The sequence below is a fragment of the Petromyzon marinus genome, chromosome 36 (assembly GCF_048934315.1).
Source record: "Petromyzon marinus isolate PM22_M1 ecotype Great Lakes invasive population chromosome 36, UKy_Petmar_22M1.pri1.0, whole genome shotgun sequence".
Taxonomy (NCBI): Eukaryota; Metazoa; Chordata; class Hyperoartia; order Petromyzontiformes; family Petromyzontidae; genus Petromyzon; species Petromyzon marinus.
The window spans coordinates 8,124,646-8,150,645 of record NC_133702.1 but is presented as its reverse complement, the minus strand read 5'-3'; the positions used below and the strand labels follow the sequence as shown (position 1 = coordinate 8,150,645).

At 48.2% G+C, this 26,000-nt stretch overlaps 1 protein-coding gene across 2 annotated transcripts in view; it reads left to right on the top strand.

Annotated features, from left to right (window-relative positions):
* The window catches only part of PDZRN3 (PDZ domain containing ring finger 3), a 162,741-nt gene extending 136,999 nt beyond the window's left edge, over window positions 1-25,742 (top strand). For both annotated transcript variants that reach the window (XM_032966502.2, XM_032966503.2), the window contains 7 exons: window positions 1,487-1,577; window positions 7,963-8,061; window positions 11,944-12,006; window positions 13,824-13,925; window positions 14,621-14,740; window positions 21,480-22,869; window positions 25,240-25,742. In XM_032966502.2, the coding sequence (XP_032822393.2) occupies window positions 1,487-1,577; window positions 7,963-8,061; window positions 11,944-12,006; window positions 13,824-13,925; window positions 14,621-14,740; window positions 21,480-22,869; window positions 25,240-25,664 (2,290 nt within the window). In that variant the 3' untranslated portion in view covers window positions 25,665-25,742. The remainder of the gene's footprint in view (window positions 1-1,486; window positions 1,578-7,962; window positions 8,062-11,943; window positions 12,007-13,823; window positions 13,926-14,620; window positions 14,741-21,479; window positions 22,870-25,239) is intronic.
* Window positions 25,743-26,000: the final 258 nt, after the last annotated feature.

Genomic DNA, 26,000 nt, shown 5'->3' with positions numbered 1-26,000 from the left:
TTACACCAGAGAGGAAATCCTTACAATATGTGCTATCTTCCTACAATTCTTTAAGAAAAAACACACACATTTTCCAGTGCAAACTGAAACCAAAACACATTTTCAACAAATCTCTTAAGCCGGCAGGGGTTGCATTTTAGATGTAGTTATTTTGCAAACTACATTCAAAACGTCATCACATCTTGTTGCTCAATTTTAATCTCCCGTTGTTGTCCTACAATCTGTTTCCAATTACAAGTCAGAGAAATACAAAATATCCTTATTTGAATCAAAATATGTCCGTACAAAGTTACGTAACTTTCTGTGTTTCCAAAATGTAATTGTATCTCGTTAAATGACCACTTTCTGGCATCACGCGCTACGATTTACAAAAACATTTCTACAATACCATCCTGACATTAACTTGGATTTGGGTAGAATCCATCACCTGTCGCGTATTTCTGATTTATAACCTACTCCCTGTGTCCCACATCACATGTATTCCAAGAAAATATAAAAGTGACATGCAGTTTGATTCTGTTCATGGTGGGATGCGTTTTTTTTTTTGGACGGCCATATAGATTTCTACCCTATCCTGTCGAATTTTCAAACAACCTTTATTTAAATAAACAGCACTTATTTGAATAAATACGTAGATTGGAAACTTGTTAAGGTTGTAGTTGAGTGTCATTGAGCACCGTATTTGAGTGTCAATGAGCACCGCAATTTAAAATATGAGCAGAAGAAGTCTGAAAGCCGGTCGGTGGGAGGAGCTGCAATAGCAGACCCCTCAACAGCTGTGCAGCAGCCGCGACATCTAGCAGAAGGAACGAAGTGATGGTGGAATACGGCCGGATTGATGGACGTTATCCGCGATGACCTTTCACCCTTTGAACATTCCCATAGTCCAGTGCCCCAGGTCGAAAATCTTGCAACAGCTTCACTGGTGTTTTAAACATGTACGTTAAAGGGATAGAGTACCTAAAAATGGGTCAGTAGCGGTGGTCAGAAATTTATTTAGATTTCTCTTTGGAATGGAGCGCGTCCGAGAGGGCGCTAACCGAGCGCGCGAGGGGCTGTGTGGATTGTTTCATTGCGGGACTGTGAGAGGTGGCGGCAGCTTGTGGAGACCTTCATGCAGCAGTGGATTGACCATGACTAATATCAATAATGTTGATTATGATGATGGCAATTATGGAAAGTGCAATCAGTGCTGTGCCCCGAGATTCGTTTCATGTCACTCTGTGGAGCCCAGGTTAAGAGGCAGCATTGCCAATGTAATCACTCAGCCTCCCTGGCCTCAGCGCTGGATTTTGTTGTTGTTGTTATGGCTCGGTGCTAATTTATCTCTGTGGGCAAGTGGGAAGGCTCTTGCGGCAATTAAATTACACCGCGAGCCGTAAAGTAAACGTGAGTCACCGCTAACGATTCCGTAATTGCGCCTTGTGTTCTGTGCGTGCGCGGAGGAGAAGAGCGGCGTGCGTGAACGTTCTCACTGTGTTCTCAGGCACACGATCGCGGACGACTATTACGATAACAACGACTACCTTCCCAGCATGCACCAAGATCCCGAGAGAGCAGATGAGCTGGAGTACGAGGTTAGTCATTCGCTTTGAGCATATGGCATGAAGGCAATTGTTTATTGAGTCCATCTGTGCGGAATAAGTTACCCCCTGGTATGCATCGTTGGTTGTGTCTGTGACTACTCCAGTTTCATCCAGTACGCGATACACTCATTAATTGGATTGGCCAAACTTCTCGATGATGGAGCTTCCTGAATAGGAGTCTTGAGACTTGGTGAGGCTTTTATGGGTAATCAAAGATAATTATCAGCACCACAAGCAGCGGTTTTGTGACGATGCCTTACAATGACATGAGAGATTTTGTTATATATTCATTTGAAAGGTGCGCCGACGAATATCGAAATGACATCAATCACAGCGATTTAATTCTGCGCACCACGACGGCTAAAGAAAGACAACAGAGGGTATGGTCACGCTGTGTGTCAATGCTTCCATCTTCATCCTAAACGTGCCCACAGCGTTTCATTAATCTACTAAAAGTACTGTGCTCAGCACCAGTGTACAGCAGTAAACTTTAACACAAACTACACAACGGTACAATAAGATACATTACACGATAAAAAAAATAATAATCAACAATTACTACCGTGCAGCACAGTGTCTTTATGCACGACACAAAGCAGTTTGTGTAGAGGGTAGGAGAAGGAAAAGGCTGAGAGGCGACACGGATACGAGAAGGGACATATGTTGTCAGCGACATCATCTGTCCATAAAGTGACGACGTATTCGCGGAACAACGTTAAAGGGGGAGACGTAAATCGGGGTGCCCCTGCTTAAGCCTCTGATGGGGATGATGGCAGGCAAGGTGATTCAGCAGTGGAACAAGCAGTTTGCTAGGAGAGAGTTGCGAGTTCAAATCCTGATTGGGGGGGGGGGGGTAGCCTCAGCCCATCACCCCCGCGGGTCAATAAAAATGGGTACAACTAAGTAGGGAAGTCAACAATGGTTGTCCAATGGAGAGACTAGCCCCTGCCATAGGAATGAGGAATTTCCACCACTGGTTCAGGACTATAAATGGGTATTGAGTACCGCCTCAATGCTCATTTGAGCCGGAGATCAGATTTGACCGAACTTGAATGTTACGGAACTATAACAGTTTTATTGTGGAATATAGAGTGGGCTTTTCATTGCGTTGAAGCCTAGTCTAGTAGCATGTGATGATATAGTTATACAAAACCCGACTGAAAAGCAATACAAATGTTGATGATGAAACGTAATCTTGAAAATACAATTACGAGTGTGACATACTGACAACCTTTAATATCAATGTGATTTGATTGCCATTCTAAGTATCTAGGGCAAGTCACTAGTCTGTTCGTTTTACACGCAAATTGTCTTAAAAACTGACGTATGGATCGTATATCTTTAAGAAGTTTGCACACAAAACTATAATCAATGTGGAACTTAAGGCTGGCTTTCCTTTGTGGGCCAAAATGCGTCTAGTTATAATCATAGATTCAACTCAATTTGTAAAAAAAAAATATCTCATTTCTAGCCGTTCTATAACATAATTATAATATACATCATTCAATCAATCATCATCATCTTATAGCTATTAGATATGTACAGTGGCTATTTTCACAGCTTATAACACTTACTTATTGTGTTCAACTTTAAAATGTCGAAATATATTTGCATGACATCATTGTTAAGTTATTCATTATTTGCGCAAGTATTTTAAACAGAATAGCTCATCAGCTTACTCGCGTCTAACTTATGGCTTATAGTCTTGTTTGTGATTTATACAATTCAAGCCGCTGTTATATGAAGACCTCCCTAGGCTGTGTCGGTCATGGAGGTTTTTTTTAGTTTTACCATACTTCACCATGGTGATCAGTGTGGACTAGTAAAGGGGGTAAAGCTCAGGATCGGTTCAGACATCACTTTGTTCACCGTGGCCAGGAATCAAACTCAGTTTTACCAGGTTCCTGGCCCAGTGTGTTAACCCAATCTTGATTTGAAGCTTTCGTGACTGCAGGAATCCCATACTCTTTGGTTCATTCGGTAAAGTCACGTGGTAGGTAAAAAAACAATAGATCACAACGTTTCGATCGCAACACAAGCAATCGTCATCAGGTGGGACAACCACAACAAGAAAAAAACTGCTGAAGTAGGCTTACTTCAGCAGTTTTTTTGTTGTTGTTGCGTGTTAAGACGCAGCCATTGCAACTTGCTTTTAAGCTGTTTTTGCATCTCGGCATCTCCGCCTCCCTTAAAGCTCGCGCCAGTTGTCAGCTACCCACCATTGCCTTGAGCGTTTCGCATTCATGTTCACGGAAAACAACAAAAAAACGTTGAAACGCCGCCGAATAATTATTTGTCACCGTTAATACCCACCGGTGCTTAGGAATGACCGTTCACTCGAGCTTTTTAACGTAGCATCCCGCTAATTCGGCGCAGCCGTCCAATACCGTCGGCTCAGATAATCCTTTTCGCTGTGCTCTTCTGCTCACGGAGATACGTCGTCACCCGACGTGGCACCGCGGGGACCCCCTGCTGCCTCCGGCCAAAAGGATTTCCCCGACACCTCTTGGCCCACTTTTGATCACCGAGCAGTGTGCCGAGGGGCCCCGTTCGTGGGCCTATCGTTCCGTACAATCAGAACGCCTCGACTGAGGCCCCCGGCGAGAGGGTTCCGTCAATTAGGGACCTAATGGCGACACTTGCTTGCTGATTCCCCGCAACCAGCTGCTGAAGCGGCTAGGAGCTGTATCGCTCGCAGGGTTTCAGGCTCACCTTTTGTCCGCCTTGCGTTTGTGCGTTGGGGAGATGTGCTTTGAGGCACGTCACTGTAAAGGGTACACTCAGATGTAGAGATTTCCCGAGCTGTTGATGTGACGGAGCTGTGATTATTCAACTTAAATAAGCACCCTACTTTGAGCATGTCACTCCAAGATGGTTGAAAACAAATTTCCCTCCTGTACAACTTGAACGACGCACTCGGGCCTGATAGTTGCCAACTTTGGTAATTGCTTGTTTCAGTTGCTGGTGAAAAAACGAAAGTTAAAGGGGCATCACTTTCACTGCAGCAGTTTTCTGACAGCGAAAGCGTTTGGTGTCTTTCCTGTGGGCTAGAGATCTGCAGAACTGAAATCCTCCGAGATAGAACGTACATGGCATGCTGCCCATGCAGCTGCCATATTAACAAGCTTGGTTGAACTAATGTGAAGGTTTTGAGATACAGCTAATGGCACGTTCATACTTATTAGTGACTCGTCACGCACGCACTGACTGTGCCCTGCCCATGGGCTTTTGACGTGTCTGGGCCTATGATGCGACATTGCCACCAATGTGTTTCCAGTGCTGTGAGATTGCTCTGTTTTCAACAATCGTGGCGCTGACTCGGTTGAAATTCTGTTCTCTTTACCTCTCCGGCTGCTGCTGCTGCTGTGGTGAATTTATCAGCTCTTTACGCTTGTCTTGTTGGCAAACGTGCACTCAAGTTTGTGCGTTCTCATCACTGGCGTCCTTAATTGGTTCCTGAGCGTGGGTTTCTGCCACCTTCTGTCGCTGTAGTGGATGCGCTAAATTCGCCCTGCTGTTCTTCGTCAGATTTTAAGCCGATGGTTTTCTCGCCCTCCGGGAAGAGGAAAATTACAATTTTCAAAAACAACCGTATTTAGATCCCCTGTTTATTATGCTTCTCCCATTGTACAATGTACTTGTTTTTTAAAAAAAAATTCACAGCCCTTTATCAGTCCACTGCCAGATTCAGACCTTCCAATGCCATATTGTTTACCGGGGTTGTTTGACCATACTTCACCACGCTGGTCAGTGCTCGTTGGTGGGGGGGGGGGGGTGGACAGCCAGGACCGGTTCAGATGTCACACCACTGATGTTAGCCGTGTCCAGGAATTGAACTCAGGTAGCCCAGTTCATAACGTAGTGCACTTATCACTGTGCCACCACCTTGTAGTGTTCAAGTTAATAAACTTGAACACTACTGCCATCATCATCGTGAATCCACTGCTGGATGAAGGTCTCAGGAAGTCACTATCTCTCATCTTCCTGCGTTGGAACAAAGCATCTGGCATCTGCACACGAGATGATTAATGGGAGTATAATAAAAAAAAAATACTTAATAAAAAATATTTGCCACGGGTGTAATGGTTAGTGAACTGGACTTGCAATCCAGAGGTCACCAGTTCAATCTTCCAGCATGACAGCTGAAACAATGGTGCAAGTGTCTTAAATCCCCCCCCCCCTCCCCCGTTTCTATCCACCGAGCAGTATAATGGAGGGGCGCCACAGTGAGTAAACCGGCAGGTCACGTGTGATGGGGCAAAGTGTGGGTTACTTCAACGTCTTCTAATACGTGTTGGCCAAACACCCGCCAGAGAAGCTCTCTCTCTCTCTCCAGCTTTCTGGATTGGAGGCCCTTCTGCCAGCACCGACGTGAGCGAGCATGTTGCAGGGCTGCGCTCTTTCCGTTCACATTTTTTTTCCTCTGGAGGATTGCCCCCCCCCCCCTTCCTTCCTCTTGTCCCAGCATGCACCGTGCGATCGACAACGAAAAGGAAACTAATCCGTGGGGTCTCCGTCGGAATAGTGCCCGCGAGTCGCACAGGAGACCGCCGAGACGATGAAAAATGATCCCGCCTTAAACTCTTGGCCTCTATTTAATAAACGGGCGCTGCGGAAGGCGCACAAGATAAATTTCGACGGGCACGAGATGGGACCGGCGGGGCCCACGCTCTGCCCGCCGCGATATCGGCCGCATCGGAGATCAGAGCAGCCGGGCCGAGTCTGTAACCGGTGATTAATAGCGTGTGGGCCTGACCAAGGCGCGTCAGCTCCGCCTGCCAGACAGATGCTGCCCAAACCTCGGCCCCCCTCCAGTTCAATACGAAGCAATTACCGGGGGCGGGTCGCCAGCGTCCGGCGTGCGTGCAAGCTCCTGACGAGGAACTGGCTCCGGTTTGCTTATTTTTAAAAAAAAAATTCCCGCGGGGCCCAAATTGGACAAGACAATTGCCGAGAGATGTGTTTTATTAGAAATATGGGCTGTCATCGACAGTGTGTGTGTATATCCCCCCCCCATCTAATGCATTTTGCCATTAGCGGAATAGATGGGCACCCGGGGCTGTTGTGGCTGGCTGCTCGCAGGCAGATTGAGTGATGGAAGCAAGGCCTGGCTTCCTTTCATTTGGGAAAGGCTCTGAGCGCCGAAAAATTGGCACTTTGGCTACACGGCAAGAGGGGACAGTTTAAGCAAAAGAGGAGAGAAATGAATCCTTTATCAGAGTCGCCGGTTCACTGTAGATCTACTCGATGGCCTGGTGTTTTACCTTTGCCGCTGTTCACCGAACTGCGTTCACGCACTCGGATGGCCCTTGTTCTTCTGGGTAGGAAGCACACACCATTGTGTTTTGCGGCTTAGAGCCGTAATTGTAATACATCACGTGTGACCTGTCCGGTAGCACCTTTGTTTTTTTGTGTATTTCTGCGCTGCGTAGAATCGCACATTGTGTAAAGCTGTCACATTCGTTTCTCCTGAATGTCCTTTTCTGTGTTTAATGTATCAGATTTTTTAAAAGGTTTTCTTGATGTCAGTGTCTTTGCATGATAACTGGATATTGCCTGTACCCTTGAAACTGCATTATATGACAAATGTATAGGTCTCACTGATGAGTAGCTGATGGCACTTTCATGCAATCCCTTCAAGTGACCTCTGGTCCCGCAGTGTAGGGAGCCGTACCATGACACCCGCTCTGCTACGGAGAGTAATGTTCATCGAGCAGTGTTCATCGTGCGACAAGCCAAGCCGATAAGTTAAATTCTCACGGCTGGAATTTGGACAAATTAAGCACGGAACCAAATTTAGTGTGATGGGTGGGGGGGATTGCAGTCATTTGTGCAGTTATTGGTGAGACAATCAATTCACTACAACTGTAGAAGCTGGTTTAATCACCGGCAGCTGCCTAAATTCAAGCCCGGGACGTTAGTGGATCCAGCATAGCACTTTGACCTTTGTGAGGCACTCGGCCACCTCTATACAGCTTTTAAAAAGTAGACCCTAACTGGCATCTGATCGGCAAAGGAGAACATATTCAATGAATGATTCATATGTGCATGCATCTGCATGCGTTCTGCGGTGGGAAGCAGTGGTGCAGCGGTTAGCGCACTGCGCTACAAATCCGGAGGCCAAAACCAGTGCTGGACCATCCCTATGTCAATTTCCACCATAAATGAGTACCTGGTACAGTGTGTAAACATCAGTGTGTAAACATCAGAGCTGGGGAGACAAAGTTGGCCGAGGGTGGTGTTGGCCACACCACATTCGCCATGCCGGCTTTCAAAGGTGTTCACTTACAGCACTTGCCCCGACAATCTCTTTGAATTCTCCATGGTGGGACTTTGCCTTTATTGCCTTCTGTTTTGTCTTTGTCCGTTTCCGCAGGAAGTCGAGCTGTACCGCATCTTTAGCCAGGAGAAGCTGGGCCTCACCGTGTGTTACCGGACGGACGACGAGGACGACCTGGGCATCTACGTGACCGAGGTGCGGCCCCTACGCGCGGGGGCATCCCGACGGCACGGTCTCGCCCACGGGTCCCCATTGCTCTTCATCACTGCACATCCATCGGCGACCCGAGTTTGATTCCCCGCTCACGGCCAACGCCAGTGACGATTATCTGAACCGGTCCTGGGCCACTCAGCCTCAAATGAGGACCTGGTGTGATGTGCAAACATTGCCACCCAGGAGACAAAGTCGGCCGAGCGTGGTGCTGGCCACACACCCGCTCGTGTGCTACGTACGACACAAAAAAAGTTCAGCATACTTGCATAGAAATATTTGTCACATCGCAGTCAAATAAATATTTTTAAACTACATATTTCTGAGGTGAAATTTTTCTACTTAAATGAATACAAATTTAAGTATAGAGAGGGGTTTTTTTTCGTGTGAGTTGGGAACTGAGACCGTCAACTCACTTTCGCTTTAGAACCCAGTTTAATTACGGGTGGCTACCCAGATTCAAACCCAGGCTCTCAGCGGTGTTGGCTGGATCGGCGCTGTGACCCCCCCAGCTATCAAGCCTTCTATTATGTTTTTACATTTTTCAACCGGGGGTAATGACCTTGAATTGCTCAGCATATCAGCAATTGGTGGTCATCTCTGCCTGCCAGTCCCTTTTTGTCATGAGCATCCTTAAAAGTCTCCATTGCCCCGAGGAACCTTTACCCCACGTCATCCCCACAGTGGCGTTGGGACTCGGTGCCGCATGCGTGTTACACCACACGCCTAGCTCGGCGCGTCCACTTAATTACGTCAGAACCAGAAGCCCCCCTCTCTCTAGACTGCTGTCTCGCGTGCAGGATTTGTTTGGACACACTATGACCTTTACGCACAGCTAATCCTCTTTTTATTAAAGTGGGCTGCAATTAAATGTATAATTACGGAGGCAGCGAGGGATTTATTTAAGCACGAGACGTAGTCATTGTGTTGGTAAAACCCGCTGACATTTTCACCGTGCCATTTTTAATTATTTTAGACAAAAAAGCAAACAAATATTCCATAATTCACTTCATTTTTTTCCTGCCACCTGCTTGCTCTATTCATGTGATGAAATGCCATTTCGCTAAGAGACCCCCCCCCCCAGACTCTTACAGCACAAATATTAAACGTGCGAAATGTGGAGACAGCTCACTTTGAAGTGTTTCCAAGTCCATTGTGAAATTCGCACGTCGGTCAAGTGTCCTCTTTGGTAAATGACTCGATGCTTTTGCTTTAATACCCAAGCGCAGGCTAAAGTAACGTTAATTTCAAAGTCCCTCTGTTTTGTTGCTGCTGCTTCTTTTCACGAGTTATTTGTATACTAATTTGTGTTTTATCACTCATGCACGTATTCACACCGACGATTACTACACTGCATAATCTATGAGAATCGTTCGAAGCTGGTTAACTGTCTCCTTGTGAGTCAAACAACATATTACTGGAAACAACTGAAAATTGCATGTATTCATATTGAAACCAAAAATTAATGGGCGTTCAAGGATTATGTCAGTGGATCTGTACTCAGTGGGACATTGCTCATTCTCCTCGGCTTTTCTCATCAACCAGAACTCAATTCCCCCAGCCATTTGCGCTGTCGACCCCCTGCCTCTTTTTAAGTCCCGGCTCAAGACCTTTCTATTCTACTCTTCCTATGGCTGACGGCCTCACTCGACAACGTAAATATGCTCACTGTTTCTGTACAGCGTCTGGAGATGCGGTCGCTTGTAAATTCCATATCAATCTAAATTCTATTCTTGGTTCTTTCGGTAAAGTCACGTAGAAGGGAAATAATAAAACAATACAAATAAAACAATAAAATTATCACGACGTTTCGATTGCAACACAAGCAATCATCATCAGCTGTGAAAAACAGCAAGGAGATTTTCTTGCTGTGGTTTTCACGTGACGTTACCGAAAGAACCAAGAATATGAATCCCTGCAGTCACGAAAGCTTTAAATCGAAATCAAAATTATATTGTTAGGTATTCTTGCGATGAGTTTTCTGCACCTACAGAGAGACTGAGGATGTCCTTGTGGTGATGACATTCTAAAATGATCAATGATAATGTTCCAGTTTGACTCTTCTGTTGGTGTATTTTTTTTTTATTTTTACCAACACTGGGCCCAGCCAGCCAACTCTGTGAGGTGTCATTTATTTTCTACATTTCTTTTTTATCGAAATGTGCCCTCCCTTTCAAAAGCGTGATCTATAAGACTACCGAAGTTGGGGAATGTAAATCTAATATTTGGCAGAATGTAAGAGCACCAACCTTCCCATTCAAACAGCGCTGAATGTATCTTTTGAAACATTTTCACCCAGACCAAACTGACACTGACGGCTTTTGTCTGCCCCGTTTAACATTTTTCGTCGGAAAGTTTCCACCGTACCGCGCTGTCGATCTGCAACGTATTCCGCGTAGCTCCCTGAACAGAAGCGATCACATTCATCGCTCTGTCTAACGGCCCCTTAAAAATCCTCTTTATTTAAATTGAACCCATTGTTGGTTAGAAATCGCATTACCGTGCATGGGACAAGGAGTAGTAATTGCATGAAGTGCATTTGCACGATGAGTGAGCACGCCTTTATTGTTCACAACGGTTTATGGGATTGCGATGCATGGGTTGTTGTTGAAATTTTTATCTAAATTAAACGGATTTTATTTTCGCAAGACAATCAATATATTTTTTTAATGTCCTGCTATTTACGCCATGCATTTTCGTCACGATGATTTTCTATTGACGGATGTCATGTGGTATTTCTTTCATAAACCCTGGTTAAGTGAGGGCTAAGTAATACCATGATTTCAAATGAATACAAATACATTGCAAATGATGCATAACAAATAAAAACACTCCCCTTGAACGAATTGTGAGCAACCCATTCAGAGCCCCATTAATAATGAAGCGTGTCGAATGATAATGATGCAGTGTCTTAACAAAAAAACACTTTGCACAGATGCATTCTCAATTCACATTGGGGACAGCTAAGTTCATTAAAAACTGCTTTGTGTCCTTGGGTGTAATCTGCACCAATCTGAGCTAATGTACCTCTCCACCGCTTTCAATATGTTGGTTACATTGGGATTTTAACCATTAGAAAACCCACGCTTGATTCAATTTTGTTCAGTCTCCTAAGGTTCTCTGCGACATTTTGTATTTATTATATTCAACCTATTATCATGTGGAGGAGAGTTGATCACGAATGTTCACGTGGGTTCATGTCGAGGTTGATGGGTGAGCCAGTCGAGAGCATCAGGAATAAGCCTGGTGAATATCTGTTGTACGTTCCATTGAATGATCGAAGCGAGCAGGGGGTTTACTGCGTGGTCCTGAGATTGGTGACCACAGTCACGCTCTGGGCTATTCTTAATCTCCATTAGTATGGACGCTGCGGTGGCGAGATGTTAACTACCTCACCTAGTATGCAGGAGGTCATGAGTTCGAGGTTGCATATTCTCCCCGTGGTCACGTGGATTTTTATTCGGGTCCTCAGGTTTTTCCCTCCACATTCAGAAACATGCATTTAGAGTATTTGGCTGCTTTAAATTCCACATTTTAAGCCACTTCATTGGGCTGTCATTTGTGGCCAGGTCGCTTTTTGAAAAAAAATTGCTAGACAGTACAGCTCAGTGGGCACTACCTGGTAAAAAAAAAAGTTTAAGAGGCAATAGCCGCATCTGCCGTGCAATTTTTTGACACGGTTCGTTACAGACCATTGGTTTTGGGTAAAGTTGAAAATATGGAGGTCCTTCTGTGTGGGGTCAGAGATTATAAATCTGTATCATGGACTTTTAAGAATAACGCGGATTGTGCCGTGTGGCGTGGTAATAAACTTCATGGCTTATTACCACGCCTTTGCTCATCACTTTGCAACTGTCCTTCTTGCAGGTTGACCCTAAAAGCATCGCTGCCAAAGACGGTCGAATTCGTGAAGGCGACCGAATCCTGCAGGTCAGGTTTTGCTGTGGAGATCGTTGTGCATATCCCGTTGAATTTGCAGATTTGAACATTGTCAACAGAATCATAACAAAATAAGAGATCCAGTCTGCCCTGGTTTTGTAACCAGAAGAGACCAATCTGCCTGTTCATCGATCTGAAGCAAAAGTTTAGCATTGTTACACACGCACCTGTAATCCACTGCAAAGGTGTGTGAATCACGTAGATTCGTGAAACTGACAAACTCAGGGGACAGTAAGGTGGCCAGGAGAAGAAAGTACAGAAAGTAGGTTTGGGGTACCCATCTTTGCGGACTTTCTTTCGCTGTGTACTATGGCTTCCTACGACATTATTTAGCCAAATATTCCAAGGGCAGGACACTCTTGAAATGTTTGAGGTAAGGTAAGTCTTTTCTGGATAAATGAATGACATTATTATCATTGTTGTTGTTTTAAGTCATTTTACGGCAACCATTGCTTTGTCAGTCAAGTCTGTCCACCGTCCTTCATTGTGGCCACAGATCGCATGGTATTCAATGTATTAGTGCGAGTTTGTGTGAATGGCCTGCACTGAGGGCCTGTATTCGGGACCCTATTTAAAACGTTTAAAATTTCCGTAAGTCATTTCTGGATAAATGAATGACGTCATTACCATTACGGCACCACGCTAATTAATTCAGTGGCGGCTCACGGACCGTGCAATCGCCAGGCCGTCCTCCCGCAACCTCTCAGGTACGTCCGCTGTCCCTCGCTGCCGGCAGTACCACGGCGCCAGCGCGTGCGGCCTGCGACGGGGCGACCGTCCTTTGTTTTGCCCCAAGGGGGGAACCCCGCCGTGCGTTAGCGGACGCGTTTATTCGAGCCGTGCCGACGGCGAGAGTGGCCCACCGTGAGCCCAGCGCCGTGAATCTGCCCCAAGCAGTGGACGCCCCCCGGTGCCTGGCCTTTGTCCGCGTCTCCTGACCCACGTCGTTACTGTTAAGCGTCGCTCGCACGCCGCGCCCATTGTGGTCCGGCGAGCGCCCCTTTCGTGCGACCTGCCGCCCCACGCCTGCCACGTGCAATCTGGCTCGATTGTTTATGAACGGAGGTTTTTTTGCCTCTGTTTCTCTGAGTTATTGGTTTATGTGTGTCCCCCACCGCCACCCACCACCCCCCCACCCCACCATTAGAAACTTGTCGCTGACTGATGCACACGTTCACATCTATGGGACGCAAAATACCATCGCGACCCACTTCGGCCTTGTTCCATCCAATGCTGGACGAAGGCCTCTCCAAGCCACCACCACCACTCGCAATCCTAAGATGCATGGAAATAATTCACCTTAAACTAGGAGGTACATGAAATGTAAAAAAAAAGCCCTTTATTTTATTTTCCCATGAAAACTTCAATGGGTCGTCAAAACGTTGTTTTTTTTTTTTCCCCCCCACGTTGGAATACAAGACCCTCCTGAATTTGTGTCGTCAGTCGAAGCATCTCAATAGTAATTGTGTTGCTTAGAAAATACAATTACCGTAGTGTGGTGGTGGCTCAGTGGTTCACGCATTGTGCTTTGAAACCGGCGCGCCCGCACCTGGTTCGCTGACGTCCGTGGCGAATGATTCATGAAGCAGTGCTGCCCCCACCCCCCCCCCCCTTCACTTACCTGCACTAACCTGTGTGGCCAAGTATGGTCAGACATAACAAGAGAGGCCTTCATCCAGCAGTGGATTGACAGAGGGCTGTAAATGATCATTGTTGCCTTTAAACATGTGCTGCACAGAGAAGGGGAGGCGTTGTCCGTCGTTGTGCTGAGGTTGTGGCCGTGCATGACGATGCCTCTGTCGGTGCAGATCAATGGGCTGGACATTCAGGACAAGGAGGAGGCGGTGGCTCTTCTCACCAACGAGGAGAGCCGCAGGGTCTCCCTGCTCCTCGCCCGGCCAGAGATCCAGGTGGGATCCGTCTTCTTCTTCGTCTTGTGTTTGCAATCATCGGTGGATATCGAAGTATGGTCCGAAAGAAGTTCAACATACATTACATACAAATAAACAAATCACTCGTCCATATGTAGGGTACTTTCGTGGTGTAATGGTTAGAACACTGGACTTGCAATAGACGAGTCGCCGGTTCGATGTCCTGGCAGGACAGTTGAAGCGATGGCGCAAATTTCTTGAACTCCCTCTACCTCTATCCACCCAGCAATTTTCACAATGTCCAAGTAGCAGGAAGAGAGCGCTGGGGTTGTTGGGAGCGGCCAGGCTGGAGGGTTATTGGTGGTGGATTCACACCGTGTGTGTGTGTGTGTATGCACGCGTGCACGTGTGTGTGTGTGCGTGGGATGTGGGTAGTGTAGCGGTTAGCGCGCTGTGAACTCGGCGACCCACGCTCGATTCCCATTCACGGCCAAAACCAGTGACGATTATCTTAACCGGACCTGGGCATCCCCCAGGACGACTCGGCTTCAAATGAGTACCTGGTGCAGTGTGTAAACATCGCCACTGGGGAGACAAAGACGGCCAGGCATGGTGCTGGCCACCCACCCCCTCGTGTGTCGTGCCGGCCTTCATAGGCGCTCGCTAACAGCAGTTGCCCCAACAGTCTGTTAAGGCTACAAGGTGGGATCTTTGTCTTTGTGGGATGTGTGCAGCTGGATGAGGGCTGGATGGACGACGACAGGAACGACTTCCTGGAGGAGCTGCACCTGGGAATGCTGGAGGAACAGCACCACGAGGCCATGGAGTTCACAGCGAGCATGCTACAGCAGGAGGTCAGTGTGTGACAACTCACACTAGGTGGACCCACACACGTTATCTGTGAAGGGTCGCCCGCTCCGGGGGGGTTCGAAAAATCCGGGGCACATCGTGGGAATATGATTGTCTCAAAATACCGCGAGAGGGGAAAATCTACCCATAATTCCTTTATGTTCTATGAATAAGGGTCTTTGTGGTATTTTCACTTATAAGGCCACAAGTTGTGTTGAGTTTTTTTGTTACTTGTAAATTCATCATCTTCACGAGTTTATTGTCATTATATTCATTATGCAACTGAAATGAGAAGGAAAAAAACCCGACTTTTAATGTCCTGGGAATGCTTGCTGGGGTTTACTCGGACAGCTACCCTCAAAAAGGGGATGACCCTGGGAAAACCAGGAAAAGGTGGCAGCCCCTTAGGTATCATCAAGTGGGGTATGATGGTGGCTCAGATGGACCCCATTATGACGTGCAGACATCACTTTACCAATGGTCAGTTTATTTGCTGATTCCATGTCAGACACGGCAGTTGAAACAATATGAAAGTGTATTCAATATCTGTCCACCCAGCAGTTTAAATGGGTACCACCACGAATTAGTCGATCGGCATATCGTGTGTGGTTGGCTAAAGTGCAGGTACTACCACTTCTTCCAAGACATCTGGCCGGTGTGGAAGAGTAGGTCAAACACCATCGCGAGGAGCTGTCTGGAGCTCCCACTAGCAGAGGCTCGTCCGTTGCCAGTGATGCGATCGGACAGTGGCATCACTTGGGTTGGTGTCACCCAGTGCGGTAAATCATGATGTCACCCACCATGGACCTCCTCCCGTACCAGACCATACAGAATCCTCAGTAATGTGTTTTGTACTAATTTTAATTCCCGTATATCAAAAAGGGTTTTATTCGCCATGAAAGTTCACACAGAGAAGGGATTTACTTTGGCTGGAAGATGCATACATTCAACATATAGGAATCTTAAATCTTAAATAAGTGGTATACAAGTCTAACTATACTAAAGGTACAAAGTCTAACTAACACTAAGGGGCTAAAGTATGTAAATTTTTGAATAAATATTGAATATAAAGTAGCAATAAGATACAGTCTAAAAATACAAAAAATACAAATAGGGTAACATAGTGTAAATATGGCAAGGTGTCATTTTGTAGATACGGTTATGGAGGAGGTGAGGATGAATTCAATGATTGCTGTATAGAAGTGCACCATCATTGTCTTTGGCAGGTTGAATTTCTTCAGCTGCCGTAGGAAGTACATCCTCTGTTGAGCTCTCCTGGTGAGGGAGCTGATGTTCAGTTCCCACTTGAGGTCCCGGGAGAGAATAGTGCCCAGGAAGCGGAAGGACTCACAGTTTTGACTGGGGAGTCGCACAGGGTGATGGGGGTGAGTGGGGCTGTATTCTTCCTGAAGTCCACAACCATCTCAACTGTCTTTAGAGCATTTAGCTCTAAGTTGTTCTGGCTACACCAGGTCACCAGGTTGTCAGCTTCCCACCTATAGTCAGACTCATCCCCACCAGAGATCAGCCCAATGAGGGTGGTGTCGTCCGCAAACTTCAAGAGTTTGACGGACAGATGATTGGAGGTGCAGATGTTTGTCTACAGAGAGAAGAGCAGTGGGGAAAGGACGCAGTCCTGAGGAGTTCCGGTGTTGATGTACCTGGAGTCAGAAACTTGTGTTCCCAGCTTAACGCACTGCTTCCTGTCAGACAGGACGTCTGTAATCCACCTGCAGGTGGAGTCGGGCACGTTCAGCTGGAAGAGCTTGTCCTGAAGCAGGGCAGGGATGATGGTGTTGAAGGCAGAGCTGAAGTCCACAGACAGGATCCTGGTATAGGATGCTGGGGAGTCCAGATGCTGTAGGGTGAAGTGGAGGGCCATGTTAACTGCGTCATCCACAGACGTGTTGGCTCTGTAGGCAAACTGAAGGGGGTCCAGGAGAGGGTCTGTGATGGCTTTGAGGTGTGCCAGGACCAGGCGCTCAAAATACTTCATTACCACAGAGGTAAGGGCGACCGGTCTATAATCATTTAGTCCTGTTGGCCTTAGCTTTTTGGGCACAGGGATGATGATGGAGGACTTAAGACAGGCTGGTACATGGCATGTCTCCAGGAAGGTGTTAAAGATGTTGGTGTACACCGGAGACAGCTGGTCAGCGCAGTGCCTGACGTTGGCTGGAGAGACAGTCCGGCCCGGCTGCTTTGCGTGGGTTCTGCCTCTTGAAAAGTCTATTAACTTCTCCCTCCTCAAAGGATAGAGTCGTCTCTGTAGTAGGGGTGGGGGATGGGGCCTCTTGGGTGGGAAGGGGTAGTTCAGGACAGTCCAATTGTATTTCAAATCTGCAGTAGAACTCGTTCAGGTCGTTGGCCAGGCAGGAGTCGTTAGTGGTTTGGGGGGCTCTGGGCTTGTAGTTGGTGATCTGCCTGAGCCCTCTCCAGACAGAAGCAGAGTCATTAGCAGAGAACTGGTGTTTTAGTATCTCTGAGTACAGTCGTTTAGCCTCTCTCACCGCCTTGCGAAATCTGTTCTTCGACTCCTTGAATCTGTCTCTATCCCCACTCCTAAACGCTTCCTCCTTCACCAACCTCAACCTTCTGAGCTTTGCTGAGAACCAAGGCTTGTTGTTGTTGAAGTTCACCCTGGTACGTGTTGGAATACAGCAGTCCTCAAAGAAGCTGATGTATGACGTCACAGCCTCTGTGAGTTCATCCAGACTATTGGTAGCAGTCGTGAACATATCCCAGTCAGTACAGTCCAAGCACGCCCGCAAATCCTCCACAGCCTCACTGGTCCACTGTTTAGATGTCCTCACAGCAGGTTTACAGAGCTTTAGTTTCTGTCTGTATGCAGGAATCAGGTGGACCATGGTATGGTCAGAGTGTCCTAGTGCTGCTCGGGGGATGGCGTGGTAGGCTCTACTGACTGTAGTGTAGCAGTGATCCAGAGTGTTCCCTTCTCTGGTAGGGCATTTAATGAATTGTATGTATTTGGGGAGTTCATGGCTGAGATTACCCTTGTTAAAGTCGCCAAGTACGATAACCAGCGAATCTGGACTTGCTCGCTCCACACTCAGAATCTGGTCGGCGAGCATGTGCTGGGCCTCTTTAACCTGAGGACCTGGCGGCAAGTAAACTCCGACCAAAATGAGCAACACAAACTTGCGAGGCGAGTAGAAAGGTTTACAGTTTATAAAAAATGATTCAAGGAGCGGAGAACAATGTTGCAGAATCACTGTGACATCTACACACCAGCCACTGTTAATGTAAAAACAAATACCACCGCCTTTCGTCTTGCCGGAGAGTGCTATGTCACGATCCGATCTTACAAGATGGAATCCTGCCAGTTGTAGCGCAGTGTCCGGGATCAAATCACACAGCCATGTCTCCGTGAAGCACAAATCAGAAGATAAAAGAAATTATCTGTTTTTCACCATCAGCAGCTGAAGTTCGTCCATTTTGTTGTACAGTGAACGTACGTTGGAGAGGAAAAAGCTCGGAAGCACTGTTCGGATCCCGCGTCTGCGTAGCCGTACGAGAGCCCCCGACCGTTTACCCCTTGGGCGGCGTTTCGCTGCTTGAGCAAAGCCTAACGCGGCTTTGACTAGAATGCGCACTAATCCTGCCGCTGGAAGCAGAAAAGTGGGAAATAAATTCACAGGAGTTGTTTCCCTGATGTTTAAAAGTTCGTCTCTTGTTAGGGAACTCCGAAAATCTTGGCAAAAACACTGAATTAACAGACAAAACAAGACAAAATAGGGTGCATTGACCGGCTGAGGCTACCATCATCAGCGCCATCTTCTCACCAGCACGGGTGTGCTGAACAGCAGGCCTCTCTCACCAGCACGGGTGTGCTGAACAGCAGGCCCCTCTCACCAACACGTTTGTGCTGAACAGCAAGCCCCTCTCACCAGCACGGCTGTGCTGAACAGCAGACCTCTCACACCAGCACGGGTGTGCTGAACAGCAGGCCTCACTCACTAGCACCGGTGTGCTGAACAGCAGTCCCCTCTCACCAGCACGGGTGTGCTGAACAGCAGGCCTCTCTAAACCGGCACGTGTAGGCTGAACGGCAAGCCTCTCTCACCAGCACGGGTGTGCTGAACAACAGGCCTCTCTCACCAGCACGGGTGTGCTGAACAGCAGGCCCCTCTCACCAGCACGGGTGTGATGAACAGCAGCCTCTCTCATCAGCATGGGTGTGCTGAACAGCAGGCCTCTCTCACCAGCACGAGTGTACTGAACAGCAGGCCTCTCTCACCAGCACGGGTGTGCTGAACAGCAGGCCCCTCTCACCATCACGGGTGTGCTGAACAGCAGGCCCCTCTCACCAGCACGGGTGTGCTGAACAGCAGGCCTCTCTCACCAGCACGGGTGTGCTGAACAGCAGGCCCCTCTCACCAACACGGGTGTGCTGAATAGCAGGCCTCTCCCACCAGCACAGGTGATCAAGCAAAACAAGACAAAAACCGGACAAAACAGGGCGCACCAACCGGCTGAGGCTGCCATCATCGGCGCCCAAATGATGGACCACAAGACGTGTGGGGTCCTGCAAAAGCCCACTGAATGTAATGGCAATAGTAGTGACATAAACAACTAGCAAAATTGAAATTACACCTTTAAATTACAATATCATACGTACAGCCTAAATGTATTTACTTGTACGTAGTTTCACGTGGTCGAAGTGAAAATTCAGGAAGAAAACAATATAATTCAAAGTAAAAACAAACCGTCAAAACATTTCAAAAATACATTAAAATCAGATATTTTTTCAGGACAGTGATGTTTTTAAAGAATATTTTAAAAAGCCTAAAATTAAAAAATGCATTTAAGATTTAAGTTATATTTCTAAACATGTATCAAGAAACATAGCATTTCCTCCCACTTTATTTTTTAAATTGTCAATTTTTCTATTTAGTTATCAAAGAGTTATATAATCAATATTTTTTCTACATGTAAGTATATTATAAATTTTAATTTTAATCATGGAATAATATGTGATATCGTTGTAAATTGCAAATATGTAATATTTATTAGATTATATGAATGCTACCATATATTTTTTTTAAATCTTTCTACATTTAATTACAACATTATTAGTTACAATATTATTAGTAACGGAGCGGAAGCCTTTTTAGATTGTTCTCTTTTTCCTTTAATTACTACTTTATTCTAAAAAAAGTAATTGATGTAGGTTAACAAATACTAATTACCACAATGTTGTAGCTAAAACACCAGAAAATTGGACAAAATCAGCGACTATAAAAACACGAGCAGCGACGAACACAACAGCGCGTGCTAGTAGCACGTGCAGACAAAACCACGTGACTCGAAGCGTCACTGTAGTTGAGTAACAATGACAGCTCTGACCGGAGTGCATTAGAAGGTTCAAAACGTAAATTAGCACAGCAGCGCGTGCTTGTAGCACGTGCAGACGAAACCACCGTGACTCGAAGCGTCACTGTAGTTGAGTAACAATGACAGCCCTGACCGGAGTGCATTAGAAGGTTCAAAACGTAAATTAGCATAGAGTTTTAGCTTTCTAGGTATATTGATACAGTACATGTAAGCCGGGCTTACGAAAAATGTTTTTGTTATAACTTACGACAGGGATATTTTTATATAAAAAAAATAAAATTTCTGCTGAAACACTGCACAAAAAATGTTCTAGACAGTCATGTTGGTGTCACCCCCCCTCTGATGGTGTCACCCGGTGCGGTCCGCACCCCACCGCACCCCACTAGTGACGCCACTGCGTGTGCACTCTGTGAAATGCAGCCAAAAATGTAAATCTTCTTTTCGAATTAGCCTTATCTTTTTTTCCCCGCATGGCGGATTCTTGCCGAGTCAGCGTTGACCGAAGTATCAGTGTCCCCTGCCCCTTAAAGCGCCTTGGCACGAGGGCTCATGTGCATGCAAATGAAGTGGAGGTTAGGTAAATGGGGTTTTCTTCTTAACAATGATCATCGCATTAGAAGAGCAAATGCAGATCTAAATTGGATCTATGGGAGATTATAGAATAGACAAAACCAATTAGGGAAAGCGTCCGCACCACATATATATACAAAATATTGGGTGTGCTTTTATAATTGTATTGTGCATTTCTTTAATAAGTCTGTAAAAATCCTCCTGGGTAAGCCTTCTGAACAGAAGTGATGAAGTGAGCAGTAAAAAATAATAATACGCGATGATGATTAAAGCTAAAGCTTGTGGTTTTGCAGCTCAATGTCGTGTGACAGCATTGTAGATCAATTAGCGCACGGTAAATTAAGCTCCCTGTGAAAATTATCATTATCCCTTGATTACAGACATAGCTGCCACAGTGTAACAGTTAGCGGGAGAGTGGACGTGCACATCCAGAGTTCGCAGGTTCGATTCGATCTCGAGGTGCTGCGGTTGAAACAATGGTGGATAAACAATGTCGTGGGGCCACAGAGAAAGCCGGTAGCACTAAAGGTAGCAAACACGTTAGTCGGACTGATTTATTTACATGGCCAGTAAGAGTGAATTGTTTTACAATCCCCACTCATTTTAAATGGCTCTCGCATAATTCACCGTTATTGGTGGCCACTTATAGAAATTGGAACCACTAAAGTTAGGCCACCTCGAGTGGCACCCACAAGCGCAAGGCAAAATCCTATCGAGAGGGAATCCCTCGAGCTCCCATCTCGAGTGGGGGCCCTTCCACCAGCTGTGTCAGGGGCGGGTCATTGAAGAGTTGCACCTTCACCACCTTTATTTTTACAGACATCTCATCAGGAGGACGGGGGCCTCACGGACACGGCCACCACCTCCTCCAACCGGCACGAGAAGGACAGCGGCGTGGGGCGCACGGACGAGAGCACTCGCAACGAGGACGACGAGGAGGAGGAGAGCTCCGAGGTGGAGCAGGAGATCCCGGGCGATGACGAGATTCCCATCGACTGCGAGCCCGGCACGGGCACCCTGGAGAGCCAGCGCAGCCACGCCGGCGACATGGACTACAACCGCGACACGCTGAGCAGCGGCGAGATGCGCTACAGCAACGACTCGGCCGTGTCGGGCGACGGTCACGTTGACCTGGACCTGGCGGGCATCGCTCCCGAGGAGTGCGAGCGCTTCCGCGAGCTGCTCGAGCTCAAGTGCCAGGTGAAGAACGCCAAGCGGCTCAGCATGTACTACAGCAGCGCGGCCGCCCTGGGCCTCGGCAAGGCCGACCCGGACGTGGCCGACGCCGAGCTGGAGTTCCTCAACGAGGAGCTGCGCAACATCGAGCTCGAGTGCCAGAGCATCATCCGTGCGCACAAGAGCGGCCAGGCTCGCGTCGGCCGATTCGGCGCCGACGGGTGGATGTTCCAGGACGGCGGCGGCGGCGGCGGAGGAGGAGGAACTGGACGCGGCGTCGGCGGCACGGGCAGCTTCAGGACGTTGTCGGGCCTCAAGCGCGACGGGCTGTCGAACATCTCGGAGACGCCGGAGAAGTTCGACAAGGACACGTCGAGCGCGTACAACACGGCGGAGAGCTGCCGCAGCAGCCCGCGCTCGCTCAAGCTCACGGCCGGCGGCACCGCGAACCAGTCGCTCGAGAGCACGGACAGCCAGCGCTCGGAGAGCGGCGCCAGCCAGAAGGGCGTCGGGCCGCTCTCCTCGAGGCCCGGCAGCCGAGACGCAAGCCCCGCCAAGCCCAAAGCGCAGGGCCCGGGCAAGGCGGAGGAGGGGAGCGAGCCCGCCGACGGCAAGGAGGGAGGCAGGACTGAGGAGCCGTCCGCGACGGCGGGCGGCGTCGCCGCGGCGACGGAGGCGAGCAGCGCGAAGCAGCTCTACCAAAAGCTGAGCGGCGGCGCCGGCGGTGCCGGCGGCGGCGCCGGCGGCGCCAAGCAGGGGCAGTACCTGTCGCAGTACCGGCACTCGTCCTACCGCAGCACGCACATCCCCGCGCACGCGCAGCACTACCAGAGCTACATGCAGCTCATCCAGCAGAAGTCGGCCGTGGAGTACGCCCAGAGCCAGATGAGCCTGGTCAGCGTCTGTAAGGAGGCCTTCGCCACCCGCAACGGGTCCCCGACGGCCGAAAGCAAAATGGAGTGGAAAGTGAAGATCCGAAGCGACGGCACGCGATACATTACCAAGCGGCCGGTTCGCGACAAGCTGCTGAAAGGTAAGGCATTGGTAACCTTGCACGCGCGCGCTCGTGCGTGTGTGCGTGTACAGGAACGCGCGTGTACGTTTGCGTGCATGTTTGTGTGTGTCCTTGTTATGTGGGGAGCTGAAATTTAGCGGTTAGCGCTACGCTGCGCTACGAAACTGGCAACCCGGGTTCGATTCCCGCTCACGGCCAACACCGCTGACGATTATCTGAACCGGTCCTGGGCCTCCCCTAGGTCGACTCAGCCTTAAAAGCGTACCTCGTGCGATGTTTAAACATCGCCACTGGGGAGATAAACGCGGCCAGGCGTCGTGCTAGCCACCATCCCCCTCGTGTGCCATGCTCGCCTTCCAAAGTGCTCACTGACAGCACATTCTAAGGCTGCTCTACGGGGGATCTTTGTCTTCGTTAGGTGTGTCTTGTTTGGCCCCTTTTACAGAAGTGAGCTCTGTGTTCTTCTATATTTCTTTGTTCAGACCACAATGCAATTTCGAGAGATTGCTTTCGATTTCCCCCTCCTCCCCCCCTTGTCTTTTGTGTTGTCTCTCGTAGAGGCTTTTTTTTAAAGATTGATAGAGTGGACATTAAACTGAGTAAATTGTACATGGCCAAAATAATGTGTATTTGCACTGTGACAGTCAATCTGGTTATGTAGACAGGCAGTACTAGTCCCCCCCCCGCCCCCCTCCTTTTACTCACCTCCTTAAACATAAGGATTGTTCATACATTCATTTGTGCATTCTTCTGTGTATAACGCAATGGATATAAAGAGCTTAGTGAAACCTCCTTAATGTCACATTGCCAGTGACAAAGGATTAATGACGTGAAGTGTAGCTGACACTAAGTACCGTTAAACCAGCAAATTCCTTGTCATGTTTCATACGGGAAAATTGCACGCGCTTGTGTATGTATGCCTGTGTGAATGGGGAGCGGTAGTGTAGTGGTTAGCGCTACGCCGCGCTATGAACCCGGCGACCCCGAGTTCGTCTCTCACTCACGGCCAACACCGGTGACGATTATCTGAATCGGTCCTGGGCCTCCCCTAGGTAGCCTTAGCCTCAAATGAGTACCTGGTGCGATGTGTAAACAACGCCACTTTGGAGACAAAGGCGGTCGGGCGTGGTCCTGGCCACCCACCCCCTCGTGTGCCGTGTAGACCTTCATAGGTGCTCGATAGAAACACTTGCCCCAACAGTATGTTAAGGCGATACGGGGTATCTTTGTCTTTGTGTGAGAGAGAGAAATTTCTCAAAACACCCACATCTATTTCTATCTTGACAATTGTTCATTATTTGTATATTTTACATGTGGTTATGTGTAGCTTACTAATCCACGTCAAGATGGGACTAGTGCCTACACTTAATTTGCCGTAAGAACGCTTTCTTGGCAGGGCTGTAACAATGCATTGATTCAGCGATTAATATCGGTTCTTAAGCTCATAAAGATGTGAATAGAATCACATGTGTAATTATCATTTTCCTATATGTTGTAGGTAATGGGTTCACGTGACCCCCTGCAGCCACTGGTGGTCGCTACATTCACCACAATATTAAAACAAACAACAACACTTTGAATCTTGCAGCTGCCAGTACATTGAATTGGGCTCCCAAGTGTAGCGACTTGATAGCCTCAGACTGGTCACCAACGAATGCACAACAAAGGCTGTCACATTCAAGTTGGTTCTCGACTTCATTTGGGTAATTCCCAGCTCTGAAGATTAAAATTATTATCAGATGGTGTGAACTCGAGATCACTTGAAGAGATCTCGGAAGTGGTTCATTGTGTCTCCTTCTGCGGGCTTACGGAGGGTTGCGCTGCCCTGCAAGCGATCTGATTGTTTTTTTTTTCATTGCATGACGTGACATCGACAGAACATTCAGGATATAATTGAGGGGCAAACTAAATAATAAGAAGAAAATCGATGAAAATAAATACAATTCTTGATGGAAACGTGACAATGAATCTCAACAATTCATGAATTGACCAGAGGGCTGCATTGTTACACTCCTATTTAGCAACAATCATTGTGTTCAAGATTGTCTAGTTAAAGGTGCTGCTCCTGCAATGTCCTACTCACGCCACTGCCGGTGGAAGAGGCATCCACTCGAGGGAGGTCTAGGGAGCCCCATATCAATGCTATTGTGGCCCGCTCTTGCACACTGGCCAGACTTATTGTAGGAGATGGTAGCACCCACACTTTACCCAACCACACGTGTCACCTGCTAATCTGTGGCTAACACATTTTTCACCGACCGCGTGGCCAGAGGCAGCCGCAGCTGATCGAACCAGGATTATCATGTTACGTACTCTAGTCGTGTCTAAACCCACTTCATGTCGGCCCCCCTTTGCCTTCCCACGCCCCCCCCCCCCCCCCCCCCGTAGAGCGAGCGATGAAGATCAAGGAGGAGCGCAGCGGCATGACGACGGACGACGACGCGCTCAGCGAGATGAAGATGGGCCGCTACTGGTCCAAGGAGCAGCGCAAGCAGCACCTGTCGCGGGCCAAGGAGCAGCGTCGGCGGCGCGAGTTCATGATGCGCAGCCGCCTCGAGTGCCTCAAGGAGAACCCGCAGGAGTGTGGCTCCGCGGGGGGCGGCTCCGGCGGCTCCGGCGGCTCCGGCAACGAGAGCGGCAACAACAAGAAGGAGGTGAACATCATCGAGCTGAGCCACAAGAAGATGATGAAGAAGCGCAACAGGAAGATCTTCGACAACTGGATGACGATCCAGGAGCTGCTCGCTCACGGCACCAGGTCCCCCGACGGCACCCGCATCTACAACTCGCTGCTGTCCGTGACGACGGTCTGAGACGACGTTCTGGCCGGGGACGCGGTGGGAGACTCTGGGTGACTTTTGGGGATGGGGAGGTGGGGGCGGGGGATGATGGGGGGGGGGGGGAGGCAAGGGGGGAGTGGGGGCGGCGTTGGTGTACGCCGGGACTGCACCGGAGCCGTTTGTCTTTCAAAAGGCCTTCGACAACAGCATGCAGAGTGACAGCGCTCAAGGCTGGGGGGGGGGGGGGGGGGGGGTGCTGGTGGGGTACGGTGACAGCGAAAGACAGAAAGTAATAAATGCATCAATTCGGTGAGAACAGCGATGTGTGAAGGTCATCGTGCTTTTAAAAAAAAAAAAACGAGAAGGGGA